We start from the raw sequence: 15,608 nt of genomic DNA, 5'->3' as shown, positions 1-15,608 counted from the left end.
TTGAATTTTGCCAACACCTAGGAGGTGAGCGCATCATTCCCATTTCACAGATGAGGTGCCTGGAAGGATTTGGCTTCCCCAAGGCGTAAAGCGCTGGCACTTGAATGCAGATCTGCCCAGAGCTGGTCTCCAGGTAACGGGGAAACTTCCATGCCCTTGAATAGGGGACCACAGATGCAGGCGTCCCGAGCTTGCAAATGCACAGGGGTGGGGTGGGGTGGGGGGTTATTGTGTTTTTTTTTCAGGGGTCCTGGGAGGCCCAAAGGCCTCCGCCGCTCTCGGGTTGAACGCGAGGAACCGTTCTCCTCGGGTTCCCGCGCGCTCCAATGGGGGACCTCTCGGCAGCGTGCGGTCGTCGCAGGACCCGGAAAGAGGAAAGGTGGGGAGCCGATCAGGGTGCTCCGAGCTCGGGAGACTGAGGGGGCGGGCGGGCGGGACCCCGCAGCCCCGGGGGCCTCTGGGAGCCCCTCCCCCTCGGCCCCGCCCCCTCCCCGGGCGCCGACCTCCGGGGTCACGTGACCGGGCCCGGCGGCCGCTGGGGCTGGAGGGCGCGGCGCGGGGACGCGGCGGCCTGGGCAGGCGAGGCGGGAGCCTAGCAGGCCGGAGCGGGCCGCGCGCCGGGGAGGGTCGCGCCGCGCCCGCCCCCTCCCCGCCACGCCCGGGGCGCACGCGCGCTCCTCTGGCCGCCCCTCCCTCCGCGCGGGGACCCCTGGCGGGCGGCAGGAGGACATGGCCAGCGACGCCTTGCAGGTAGGCGCACCTGCATCTGGAGTCCCGGGGCGACCGGACGGCTCCGGGGGACCCCGCCCTCGCGCTCCCGGGGGAGCCCCCCAGCTCCCCCCGAACGGGACTCGGGTGGCGATGGCTAGGGCGGGGACCTCCGGAGCGCCCAGCGCCCCCTCCCTGGGCCGGGACTGTGGAGCCAGCGAGGCCCCCTTTTCGGCAGGTGGCGATGTGGACGGGGCTGGTTTGGGGGCAATCTCGGAGGCAACCCCCGCTGCACCCCCAAACTCGGCCTCTCCCGGAGAACTAGAAGGGGCGCGGCGGAGGCTCTACTTCGGGTGTCTGTGGCTGGCTGGGAGTCCCGGTGCCTCTCGTCCGCCCCCAAACTCATCCCCCTCCCCAGGGTTGGGTGCCCGGCAGGTGCCGCTCCACCTGGGGCAGGTGCCTGGCGCAGTGCCGTGGGAGGGGAGGAGGCCGCCGGGCCCGGCCCGTGCCCTTCCCCCGCATAACAAAGCTCCAGCCACCCCCGCCTCTAGACAGCTTTATAGTGTTCCAGACGCCACCGAGATTGGCACCTGTTGGCGGAAGTACCCGAGTCACTGCATTAGGTCGGGGGACTGGGGACCCCCGCTCCCACTCTTGGACTGTCAGGTGGAACCTTCTCCCGGGTGGGGAGTGCCTCAGTCAACAGGCCAGGGATGCTCCCATATATAGAATCCTACTTTTTTGCATGGTGGCTGGGCAGGGCTGGGTCACCCCCACCCTCCTAACACACACACGTGACTGGCACCAGCCTTCCGCCCAGCCAGATTCCCCCGTGCCACCTGGTGGGTATCACTGACCTGGACTCATCTTCCCTGTCTGTGACAAGCAGGGCCAGCGTGACTGCCAACCTTCTTTGGTTCAAGTGACCCAAATCTGAGAAATGTCTGTGCCTCGGTGCACCCATTAGCACCTCACCATCCAGTTCATCGTCCTGTGGCTGTTGTGTAACTGGGTTCTCGTCTCCTTCTGCACCTGCCCCCTGCCCCTCTGTGTCTCCCCTGTAACCCCCGGTCCCTCCCACCTCCCCAGTCCTGCTGATGGCCTGCCGGCCTTGCCGAGGAGCTGGGCGTATCTGGTGTTGCCGATCACACAAGGTCAGACCTCAGGGCCGGGATGGGCCGGGGTCCCTGCCTCTACCCCCGGCCCAGGGAGGGCTGTGTAGGAATCCCCGGGCGCATGCATGCGCTTGGCGCGTCCCACACATGACCCAGACAGGCTGTGATTCCTGCAGTGAGGCTGGACCCACGCCCTGGTCCCCCCTTCCCATCTCCTCCTTAGTCTCTTCCCTCCTCCTGGTCATCCCTCTCTCATGGTTGCTTGGGCCTGCCGCCCTGTCCCTCTGTCTGTCCCAACGTGTGCCTGTCTGTTCTGTGTCCTGCAAACGGATGTCCTGTCCAGATTCCGGAAACGCCCAAGGCATTGAAATCTCCGGATGTGGGGGTCTAGGTCCCTGGCTGCTCTGGCAAGAAGGGGGTTCTGGGAGGCAGGTCCTCTGGGTCTGAGGTCTCCGCTCCATGGTAGGCAGCAGAGGAGGAGGGGTTCTCCATAGGCCAGGCCCGGCCCCTGAGTCCTAGGTTTGCCTTGGTGGCCCTCAGGTGACCTGTATGCCCTGGGAAGAAGTGAGTCACTCAGGGGAGGAGAACTCAGGAGCCCAGCCTCCCTCCCTCTCTGCATTACAGACCTCAGCTGCTGGAGGTGGGGCCGAGGGAGGCCACCTCTCCTCTCTGCCTGGACTTCCCCAGTTGAGCTGACCCCGCTCTTGGCTGTGTCCTCCCTCTGCCTGCTGGGGATGGGGTGGGTCCTGACTGAGGGTGGTATTTGGTGAGCCTGGGCTTAAATTCCGACGCTGACACTTCCTTGCTGTGTGTCCTGGGCCCAGTGCCTTCGCCTCTCTGAGCCTCGGTTCTGACCTAGGAAAAATGGGACTAAGAGGGTGTTCATGGGAGAGAGAGAGACCGAGACCTGGCCAGCACTTGGCAGGCGGGGCTGCTGTGAAGTCATTACTGGTAAGCGTCCTGGTCAGCAGCTCAGGGTGTGAATCTGTGTCCTTACTGATTGATTCACTTATTTATATTTATTTATTTTGGGGGAGACAGTCTTGCTCTGTCACCCAGGCTGGAGTGCAGCGGTGCGATCCTATCTCACTGCAGCCTTGATTTCCAATTTCTGGGACTCAAGTGATCTTTCTGCCTCAGCCTCCCGAGTAGCTGGGACAAAAGGCACAGACCAACATGCCTGGCTAATTTCCTTTTACTTTTGTAGAGACAGGGTCCCGCTCTGTTACCTAGGCTGGAATGCAATGGCGAGAGTCTTGTTCACTGCAGCCTCAAACACCTGATCTATAGGACTACAAGCATGTACCACCATACCTGGTTGATTTTTTTTTTCTTTTTTTCTTTTTTTTAAATTGAGACTGGGGTCTCACTCTGTCACCCAGGCTGGAGTGCAGCGGCATGATCTCTGCCTCCTAGACTCAAGCGGTTCTCCCACCCCAGCCTCCTGAGTAGCTGGGACTACAGGTGCGCACCACCACGCCTGGATAATTTTTGTATTTTTAGTAGAGGCAGGGTTTCGCCATGTTGCCCAGGCTTGTCTTGAACTCTTGAGTTCAAAGTAACCTGCCCACCTAGGCCTCCCAAAGTGCTGGGATTATACGTGTGAGCCACTGCACCTAGCCTTTTTTTCTTTTTTCTTTTTCTTTTTCTTTGTTTTGTGACAGGGTCTCACTCTGTCGCTCAGGCTGGAGTGTAGCAAGCTCCACCTTCCAGGTTCACGCCATTCTCCTGCCTCAGCCTCCCAAGTAGCTGGGACTACAGGCGCCTGCCACCACACCTGGCTAATTTTTTTTTTTTTTTTTAGTAGAGACAGGGTTTCATGGTGTTAGCCAGGATGGCCTTGATCTGACCTCGTGATCCTCCCGCCTTGGCCTCCCAAAGTGCTGGGATTACAGGCATGAGCCACTGCGCCAGGCCTCTTTTTTTCTTTTTTGAGACAAAGCCTGGCTCTGTTGGCCAGGCTGGAGCGCAATGGTGTGATCTCAGCTCACTGGAACCTCTGCCTCCTGGGCTCAAGCGAGCTTCCCACCTCAGGCTCCCAAGTAGTTGAGACTACAGGCACACGCCATCACACCTGCCTAATTCTCATATTTTTTGTAGAGATGGGGTCTCACCGCTATTTCCCAGGCTGGTCTGGAACTCCTGAGCTCAAACAATTCTCTGGCCTCGGCCTCCTAAAGTGCTAGGATCACAGGCAGAGTCACCATACCTGGCCAATACTTTTAAGATTTTTTGTAGAGATTTTTGTAGGTCCTGCTATGTTGCCCAGACTGATCTCCAATTCCTGACCTCAAACACTGCTCCTCCCTCAGCCTCTCAAAGCGCTGGGATTACAGATGTGAACCACCACACCTGGCCAAATCTATGACCCTTAACAGTAGGCTTCTCAGCCTTAGCGCTACTGACATTGAGGGCTGGGTCATTCTTTGCAGTAGGGGCTGTCCTGCGCACTGCAGGGCGTTGAGCGGCATCCCTGGCCTCACCCTGATAGAAGCCATCTCCCTACCCACAGTCATGACAACGAAAAATGTCTCTGGATGTTGCCACATGTCCCTGGGTATGGGGAGAAAATCTCCCCTCCATGGAAAACTGTTACTGGCCAGGCACAGTGCCTCACACTTGTAATCCCAGCACTTTGGGAGGCTGAGGCTGGCTGATCACTTGAGATCAGGAGTTTGAGACCAGCCTGGCCAACATGTGAAATCCCGTCTCTACTAAAAATACAAAACATTAGCTGGGCGTGATGGCACGTGCCTGTAGTCCCAACTACTCAGGAGGCTGAGGCAGGGGAATCGCTTGAACCCGGAAGGTGGAGATTGCACTGAGCCGAGATCGCGCCACTGCACTCCAGCCTAGGCGAAAGAGCAAGACACTGTCTCAAAAAACAAAACAAGGCCGGGCGCGGTGGCTCACGCCTGTAATCCCAGCACTTTGGGAGGCCGAGATGGGCGGATCACGAGGTCAGGAGATCGAGACCATCCTGACTAACACGGTGAAACCCCGTCTCTACTAAAAAATACAAAAATTAGCCGGGCGCGGTGGCGGGCGCCTATAGTCCCAGCCACACGGGAGGCTGAGGCAGGAGAATGGCGTGAACCCGGGAGGCGGAGCTTGCAGTGAGCTGAGATCCGGCCACTGCACTCCAGCCTGGGCGACAGAGCGAGACTCCGTCTCAAAAAAAAACAAACAAACAAAAAAAAAAACAAAAAAATACTACTGTTACTTCCTTGAGCCTCAGTTTCCTCATCTGTGAAGTGGTGAGATTCTTGGCAGCTACTCAGGATTAGTAGAGAGGGGTTGGGAAGATGGTGGGAGTGATACACTTGGTCTGTGGCATTCCTCCCTGGGGGCAGCTGCTCTTGCGATCCCTCAGGAGCCAAGGATAACATTCCTTGGCCGGGTGCGGTGGCTCAAGCCTGTAATCCCAGCACTTTGGGAGGCCGAGACGGGTGGATCACGAGGTTAGGAGATCGAGACCATCCTGGCTAACCTGGTGAAATCCTGTCTCTACTAAAAAATACAAAAACCTAGCCAGGCGAGGTGGCGGGCGCCTGTAGTCCCAGCTACTCAGGAGGCTGAGCCAGGAGAATGGCGTAAACCCGGGAGGCGGAGCTTGCAGTGAGCTGAGATCTGGCCACTGCACTCCAGCCTGGGCGACAGAGCAAGACTCCGTCTCACAAAAAAAAAAAAAAAAAAAAAAACATTCCTTGTCTGTGAAATGGATGCTCCCAGCTGAAGGAGATAATGCCAGGGGGCTATTTCCTAGCGGGCATTTGGAATCTAGGTGCTCTTATTTTAAATCAAGGCCCCAGTCACGGGGCAGCGACTCACATCTGTAATCCCAGCACTTTTGGAGGCCGAGGCAGGAAGATTACTTGAGGCTAAGAGTTTGAGATCAGCCTGGGCAACATAGTGAGACCCCATGTCTATGAAAAATACTAACGTTAGCCAGGTGTGGTGGCACATGCCTATAGTCCCAGCTGCTTGGGAGGCTGAGCTGGGAGGACTGTTTGAGCCTGGGAGGTAGACACTGCAAGGAGCTATGATCACACCACAGCACTCCAGCCTGGGTGACAGAGTAAGACCCTGTCTCAAAAAAAAGAAAACAATTTACATGAGATATTCAACTTTATTGTAAAGTAGCTTTGTGTTAGATGTTTTTGCCCAACTGTAGGTGTGGGTAAGTGCTCTGAGCACATTTAAGGTAGGCCAGGGTGAGCTATCATGTGTGGTAGGTAAAGTGTATTAAATGCATTTTTGACTTATGATATTTTCAACTTATGACAAGCTTGTCAGGAAGTAACCCCATCATAAGTTGTTCTTGAACGTTATTGTGTGCTTAGCAAGTGGTTTTGTAGGCCACTGATTTGGGGCATTCTTTCTTTCTTTCTTTCTTTCTTTTTTGAGATAGAATCTCACTCTGTCGCCCAGCTGGAGTGCGGTGGTGTGATCTCAACTCACTGCAACCTCCACCTCCCAGGTTCAAGCGATTCTCATGCCTCAGCCTCCCAAGCAGCTTGGATTACAAGCACGTGCCACTATGCCTGGCTAATTTTCAAATTTTTAGTAGAGATGGGGTTTCATCATGTTGGCCAGGCTGGTCTCGAACTTCTGACCTCAAGTGATCTGCCTCGCTCACCCTCCCAAAGTGCTGGGATTACAGATGTGAGCTACCACGCCTGGCATGGTTTTGGAAATTCTTTTTTTTTTTTTTTTTTGAGACAGAGTTTTGCTCTTGTTACCCAGGCTGAAGTGCGATGGCATGATCCTGGCTCACCTCGACCTCTCCCTCCTGGGTTCAAGCAATTCTGCTTCAGCCTCCCGAGTAGCTGGGATTATAGGCATGCGCCACCATGCCGGGCTAATTTTTTTTTTTTTTTTTTTGGAAACAGAGTCTTGCTCTGTTGCCCAGGCTGGAGTGCAGTGGCACGATCTCAGCTCACTGCAAGCTCCACCTCCTGGGTTCCCGCCATTCTCCTGCCTCAGCCTCCCGAGTAGCTGGGACTACAGACGCCCGCCACCATGCCCGGCTAATTTTTTGTATTTTTAGTAGAGACAGGATTTCTCCATGTTGGTCAGGCTGGTCTCGAACTCCCGACCTCAGGTGACCCACCTACCTCAGCCTCCCAAAATGCTGGGATTATAGGCGTGAGGCACCGTGCCTGGCCTGGTTTTGCAAATTCTTATCCTAGTCCCCCAGTGCTGTCCCCTAATTGTGTTGGCCTGAGGGAGGTGCCACTGGGCTGGCTGGGACCCTGGGCCTCTCAGCTATGGTCAATAACAGTTGGTGACTGGACTGAGAGGAAGCAGGAAGTTGGGACGGCCCGTCTGCAGGAAGGGGGCCTCGCCTCTGAAGAAGTGGCTGTTCTGACCCTGAAGGGGAAGCCGGGGACAAGGGGTGGCTGAAAGAGTCTGGCTGTAGGGACATATGCAGATAGTCGCAAGGCTGGAGGTCTGTGGGAGCATGGACGCGCTGCAGGGGCCTCGGGGAGCGTGCATACGTGTGTGAGCATGTGCACACGCATGAGCATGTGGGCTGTGCCCTCTCGGGCAGGTGGGAGTGTGTCTTGTATGGGTTCTAGAGTGAAACTCATAAGCACTTGTATGTGTTTGCAAATAAGTGCATATGTGGTGGGCATGGGCATGGGTACACTGTGAGCCCATTTTCCAGGCATACATCTGCAGGTGTAGAAGTGTGCACCTGTGTGTGGATCTTTGTTTCATCCACACACACAGGCATGGGAGTGTGCACACGTGTGAGCCTGTGTTGCAGGCACACACCTGCAGCCATAGCAGTGTGCAAACACAGGCCAGGCACGGTAGTACACGCCCGTAATCCCAGCACTTTCGGAGGCCCGGGGAGGGCAGATCACCTGAGGTCAGGAATTCGAGACCACCCTGGCCAACATGGTGAAACCCTGTCTCTACTAAAAATACAAAAATTAGCTGGGCGTGGCGGCACATGCCTGTAATCCCAGCTACTTGGGAGGCTGAGGCAAGAGAATTACTTGAACCTGGGAGGCGGGGGTTGCAGTGAGCCAAGATTGCACCAGTGCACTTTAGCCTGGTCAACACAGGGAGACTCCATCTCAAAAAAAAGAAAAAGAAAGTGTGCAAACACTTGTGAGCCTGTGTTGTGTGCATATCCACATATGTATTTGAAAGTGTTTGCATACTCAAGTCAGTCCCCAGAGCCTGCATCCCCTCATACACCATGAGTGTGTGAATGTACAAACTGCCTACACTTCGGACATTCTCTAGGGACAGGGAGCAAGGACTGTCCCTGGGTTTCATCTAGAGGAGCAGGCTTGGCCCCAGAGGTGGCTGAAGGGAAGGTCCCTTAGATGCCCTGGAGTTGGCCCCGCGCGAGGGGTGCTGGGAGTTGACAGGAAAGAGGAAGTGGCGGCCGAGAGGCCCTGGTGGGGCTGAGGTTCAGGAAGAGGGCGGAGCCCTCAGCCCGGACCCAGGATGGCGGAGGCCAATACCCCCTCGGAGCAGGAGCTGGAGGTGGGGTCCAGGGTCCCTGTGGGGGCAGGCAGAAGGGGACCCCAAGTGGCATAGGCCAGTAGTCCTTCCCTGGGTACCTCTCTGTTTGGGAACAAGGAGAGGAGATGGGGCGCTGGCCTCAGAGTTCTCTGTTTGGAGGATGAGACTATCCAGGGCCCTTCGGGGCTCCCAGGTTGGGGAGAGACAGGAGGAAGGAGTCCAGGCTCTGCTCTTTAGGGTCCCAGTTGTTGAAGATAGGAGAAGAGCAGATGAGGGTCTTCAAGACCTCATAGTTTGGGGGTACAGCAGAGAGAAGACTCGGCCTGCCCTTGGGATGCCCTAGTTTTGGGGGTATAGCCAAGGAAAGATGAGGCCTGCCCTCGGGATGCCATAGTTTCAGGGTACAGGTGAGGGAAGATGGGGCCTGTCCTCAGGACCCTGTAGTTTTGGGGATACAGCAGAGAGAAGACAGGGCCTGCCCTTGGGCCCTCTTAGTTTTGGGGAGCAGCAGAGAAAAGAAGGAATCTTCCCTTGGGACCCTCTCATTTGGGGGAGGCAGCAGAAGGGAGACAGATCTTATTCTTGAGACCCCCTTAATGTGGGGGACCCTGTGGTGGCAGGGGTGAGAAGGCCCTGCTCTTGAGACCTCCCAGTTTGGGGAGGTCAGGAAGCAGTGGCAGGGTCTTGTCACCTTCCAGTTTTGAGAGTCAGAGGAGGTAGAGCAGGCCCTGTCTTGGGAGCCCCAATCCAGGGCAGAGGCTGGGCCAGGCTGGCTGCATGTGGTCTGCACCCAGAGTCCTCCTAACCCCACTGACCCTGCTGTGTCCCCCGCAGAGTGAGCCTCGCAGCTGGTCCCTGCTAGAGCAGCTGGGCCTGGCCGGGGCAGACCTGGCGGCCCCTGGGGTACAGCAGCAGCTGGAGCTGGAGCGGGAGCGGCTGCGGCGGGAAATCCGCAAGGAGCTGAAGCTGAAGGAGGGTGCTGAGAACCTGCGGCGGGCCACCACCGACCTGGGCCGCAGCCTGGGCCCCGTGGAGCTGCTGCTGCGGGGCTCCTCGCGCCGCCTCGACCTGCTGCACCAGCAGCTGCAGGAGCTGCACGCCCATGTGGTGCTGCCCGACCCGGCGGCCACCCATGGTGAGCTGGGATGCCTCTGGGGATGTGGGACTCCAGGCGGGGGTTCCACTGCTCACTGGCTCACACATGGTCTTCAGAGCCAGGATAACCCATCTCCGCGGACCCCCAGGGAGACGCATGCCATGACCCACGCAGCCACCAACACCCAGAGAGGTGCATACAGCCATACCAGCACCTGGTAACACTCAAGACTGTGCACGCTGTCACATGAATACCTCTAGACACAGCCACGCTAACACCCAGGCAACATTCAAGGATGTACACACACTCACACAAACACCTAAAAGAACAGCCACACCAACACCCAGGCACACCCAAGGGTGCACATACTGTCACACGAATACCTCCAGACACAGCCACGCCAACACCCAGGCAACACTCAAGGGTGTGCACACGGTCACACGAATACCCAGAAACTCTCACAATTACATGGATGATGCCTAAAGACTGTTTATTTTTGTTTTTGTTTTGAGACAGGGTCTTGCCTTGTCACCCAGGCTAGAGTACAGTGGTGTGATCAAAGCTCACTACAGCCTCAATTTCCTGGGCTCAAACAATTCTCCTACCTCAGCCTTCCAAGTAGCTGGGACTATGGGCATATACCACCATGCCTGGCTGATTTAATTTCTTTCTTTCTTTTTTTTCTTTTTGTAGAGACAGGATCTTGGTATGTTGCCAGGGCTTAGCTAGAACTCCTGGCTTCAAGTGATCCTCCTGCTTTGGCCTCCCAAATGCTGGGAGTACAGGTGTGAGCCATTGCACCCAGATTGTTTTTCAATTTAAAAAATTTTTATTGGTTTTACATTTTTTTTTTCTTTTTTTTTTTCTTTTTGAGACGGACTCTTGCTCTGTTGCCCAGGCTGGAGAGCAGTAGTGTGATCTCAGCTCACTGCAACCTCCACCTCCCAGGTTCAAGCGATTCTCCTGCCTCAGCCTCCTGAGTAGCTGGGACTACAGGCATGTGCCACCATGCCCGGCTAATGTTTATATTTTTAGTAGAGATGGGGTTTCACCATGTTGGCCAGGCTGGTCTCAAACTCCTGTCCTCAACTGATCCACCCACCTCAGGTGATCTGCCTCCCAAAATGCTGGGATTACAGTTGTGAGCCACCTCGCCCAGCAGTTTAAATTTTTTCTGCGGGGGGAGGGGGACGGACAGAGTTTCACTCTTGTCACCCAGGCTGAAGTGCAATAGCACAATCTCGGCTCACTGCAACCTCCACCTCCCAGGTTCAGGCGTTTCTCCTGCCCCAGCTTCCCAATTAGCTGGGATTATAGGCATAAGCCACCACGCCTGGCTAATTTTTGTATTTTTAGTAGAGACGAGGTTTTGCCATGTTGGCGAGGGTGGTCTTTAACTCCTGACCTCAAGCAATCCGCCTGCCTCGGCCTCCCAAAGTGCTGGGATTATAATGACTGCGCCCAGCCTCAGTCATTTCTGCACCCAGGGTCCCCTCGAGCATCACACCACTCTCCAGAGACTTACGCAGACACATGCATCCGGATGTGCCAACACCCGGAGACTCAGTCATACCAACCTGGAGATCTGAAGTCACAGTTGTAGCAACAGTCAGAGATATACGCAGAGCATCTCCCAACACCCACGATCTCAGTCATCCTAACACATGGCGTCTCACAGAGTTACACTAACACCTAGGGAGACACACACTCAGCCATGCCAACACCCTGCAGCTCACAGATGGCACCACTCCCACACCCACAGGCTCACACAAGCCGTGTACGTAGTTACTAACGGGCCTCCCAGATGCAGTGGACCCAGCACCAAGGACACACTAAGACACCTGGGTGCTCGCCCGCACTCTTTCATCCTGAGTCCTGCCCCAGCCCCGAGGAGTTTCCCCGGGTGGGTGGGTGGGTAGACTGCTGGGCCCTGGTGTCCCCCTGCCTGCCTGCCTGCTGGTCCCCAGCTCCCCCTCCCCGTGCCTCAGGGGCAATGCCCAGGCTGGGCTGAGGATGAAGCCTCCCAGGCAGACCGAGGTGACCATGCGTGATGACTCTCTCCACCTGTGACCTGTAGATGGCCCCCAGTCCCCCGGTGTGGGTGGCCCCACCTGCTCGGCCACCAACCTGAGCCGCGTGGCAGGCCTGGAGAAGCAGTTGGCCATTGAGCTGAAGGTGAAGCAGGGGGCGGAGAACATGATCCAGACCTATAGCAATGGCAGCACCAAGGTGAGGCAGCATACGCACACACGCCGTGTGCACACACCACACCTGTGCACGTACAGTCCACCCACACGTGCACACCCACCTGCATGTGTACACATCTGTCCCCGTGTGCACACGCCCACTCGAGTGTGCACCCACACCTGTGCATGCATACCCCACACGTGCACACCCACCCACATGTGTACACACCTGTCCGCATGTGCACACACCCACTGGAGTGTGCACCCACGCCTGTACGTGCACACACACACTGGCATGTACCCCCACATCTGTACATGCACATACCTACCTGCATGCATGCACGCTCACCCACATGTACGCACACATATACACCCACATGTGCACACATCTGCATGTGTACACACCCTTGAACGTGCACACACAGCTGCACATGCATGCACACTTGCACACACCCACATGTGCATATACCAGCATGTGTACATACACCCCCATGTGCACACACACCTGCATATGCACACACACCTGCCTGTGCACCTGCACCTGCATACGCATTTGCAGTGCACACACACGTACACACCCACATGTACACACTCACCCACCCGTGTATCTGCACACACACTGCACATGTATACAGCTGTATACATGCACAGGTGTGAGCAGATCCCAGGCTGGGGGCATAGGGTGTAGCCTACAGCTGTCCCCATGGGAGGCTGGGAGCCTTTGGATTGGGGACATACTGGCTGATGGGTGTAACCTGGTGTCAGGACTAAGGCACAGGCAGCTCATGCGGGCATATGGGAAGCGTGACTATGGGCGTTGTCAGACAGACACGTGGCAGATTGTCTCCCCTCCTCCCATGGTCTCCTGCAGAGCCTCAGGCCCATCCACAGTCAGGGCAACATGCAGCCTCTCACTGCTGATGGTGTCTCCTGTTACAGGCACACACAGTCATATCAATACCTTGACACACACACACCATCATAACATCTAGACACACACACACCCCATCATAACATCTAGACACACACACACCCCATCATAACATCTAGACACACACACACACCATCATAACATCTAGACACACACACACACCATCATAACATCTAGACACACACACACACACCATCATAACATCTAGACACACACACACACCATCATAACATCTAGACACACACACACACCATCATAACATCTAGACACACACACCCCATCATAACATCTAGACACACACACACCCCATCATAACATCTAGACACACACACACCCCATCATAACATCTAGACACACACACACACCATCATAACATCTAGACACACACACACACCATCATAATATCTAGACACACACACACACATGCTGTCATAACATCTAGACACACACACCATCATAACATCTAGACACACACACACCCCATCATAACATCTAGACACACACACACCATCATAACATCTAGACACACACACACACCATCATAACATCTAGACACACACACACCCCATCATAACATCTAGACACACACACACACCATCATAACATCTAGACACACACACACACACCATCATAACATCTAGACACACACACACACCATCATAACATCTAGACACACACACACACCATCATAACATCTAGACACACACACACACACCATCATAACATCTAGACACACACACACACACCATCATAACATCTAGACACACACACACACATGCTGTCATAACATCTAGACACACACACACACACCATCATAACATCTAGACACACACACACACCATCATAACATCTAGACACACACACCCCATCATAACATCTAGACACACACACACACCATCATAACATCTAGACACACACACACACCATCATAACATCTAGACACACACACACACACATGCTGTCATAACATCTAGAGACACACACACACACATGCTGTCATAACATCTAGACACACACACACACCATCATAACATCTAGACACACACACACACCATCATAACATCTAGACACACACACACAGACACACACTATCATAACATCTAGACACACACACACATGCTATCATAACATCTAGACACACACACACACATGCTGTCATAACATCTAGAGACACACACACACACATGCTGTCATAACATCTAGACACACACACACACACCATCATAACATCTAGACACACACACCATCATAACATCTAGACACATACACACACCATCATAATATCTAGACACACACACACACACCATCATAACATCTAGACACACACACACAGACACACACTATCATAACATCTAGACACACACACACATGCTGTCATAACATCTAGACACACACACACACCATCATAACATCTAGACACACACACCCCATCATAACATCTAGACACACACACACACCATCATAACATCTAGACACACACACACACCATCATAACATCTAGACACACACACACACCATCATAACATCTAGACACACACACACACACCATCATAATATCTAGACACACACACACACACCATCATAACATCTAGACACACACACACACCATCATAACATCTAGACACACACACACACCATCATAACATCTAGACACACACACACCCCATCATAACATCTAGACACACACACACACCATCATAACATCTAGAGACACACACACACACACATGCTGTCATAACATCTAGACACACACACACACACCATCATAACATCTAGACACACACACACGCCATCATAACATCTAGACACACACACACACATGCTGTCATAACATCTAGACACACACACACACCATCATAACATCTAGACACACACACACACCATCATAACATCTAGACACACACACACACCATCATAACATCTAGACACACACACACACCATCATAACATCTAGACACACACACACACACCATCATAACATCTAGACACACACACACACACATGCTGTCATAACATCTAGACACACACACACACACATGCTGTCATAACATCTAGACACACACACACACCATCATAACATCTAGACACACACACACACACCATCATAACATCTAGACACACACACACACCATCATAACATCTAGACACACACACACACCATCATAATATCTAGACACACACACACACATGCTGTCATAACATCTAGACACACACACCATCATAACATCTAGACACACACACACCCCATCATAACATCTAGACACACACACACCATCATAACATCTAGACACACACACACACCATCATAACATCTAGACACACACACACCCCATCATAACATCTAGACACACACACACACCATCATAACATCTAGACACACACACACACACCATCATAACATCTAGACACACACACACACCATCATAACATCTAGACACACACACACACCATCATAACATCTAGACACACACACACACACCATCATAACATCTAGACACACACACACACACCATCATAACATCTAGACACACACACACCCCATCATAACATCTAGACACACACACACACCATCATAACATCTAGACACACACACACACCATCATAACATCTAGACACACACACACACCATCATAACATCTAGACACACACACACACACCATCATAACATCTAGACACACACACACACCATCATAACATCTAGACACACACACACACACATGCTGTCATAACATCTAGAGACACACACACACACATGCTGTCATAACATCTAGACACACACACACACCATCATAACATCTAGACACACACACACACCATCATAACATCTAGACACACACACACAGACACACACTATCATAACATCTAGACACACACACACATGCTATCATAACATCTAGACACACACACACACATGCTGTCATAACATCTAGAGACACACACACACACATGCTGTCATAACATCTAGACACACACACACACACCATCATAACATCTAGACACACACACCATCATAACATCTAGACACATACACACACCATCATAATATCTAGACACACACACACACACCATCATAACATCTAGACACA

The 15,608-nt window shown here is 53.7% G+C and overlaps 1 protein-coding gene across 4 annotated transcripts in view; it reads left to right on the top strand.

Annotated features, from left to right (window-relative positions):
* The first annotated feature begins 513 nt into the window (after window positions 1-513).
* PKN1 (protein kinase N1) overlaps window positions 514-15,608 on the top strand; it is a 46,564-nt gene continuing 31,469 nt past the window's right edge. The window contains exons 1-3 of one of the 4 annotated variants that reach the window (XM_007995529.3): window positions 514-750; window positions 9,144-9,444; window positions 11,483-11,634. In XM_007995529.3, the coding sequence (XP_007993720.3) occupies window positions 730-750; window positions 9,144-9,444; window positions 11,483-11,634 (474 nt within the window). In that variant the 5' untranslated portion in view covers window positions 514-729. Of the gene's footprint in view, window positions 751-2,644; window positions 2,775-8,276; window positions 8,331-9,143; window positions 9,445-11,482; window positions 11,635-15,608 lie in introns of those variants that run through there. The other 3 variants (XM_007995525.3, XM_007995528.3, XM_073016860.1) reach the window with 3 other exon arrangements.

Source organism: Chlorocebus sabaeus, chromosome 6 (genome assembly GCF_047675955.1).
Source record: "Chlorocebus sabaeus isolate Y175 chromosome 6, mChlSab1.0.hap1, whole genome shotgun sequence".
NCBI lineage: Eukaryota > Metazoa > Chordata > Mammalia > Primates > Cercopithecidae > Chlorocebus > Chlorocebus sabaeus.
The sequence above is the reverse complement of the archived record's forward strand: the minus strand, read 5'-3'. Positions and strand labels throughout refer to the sequence as shown.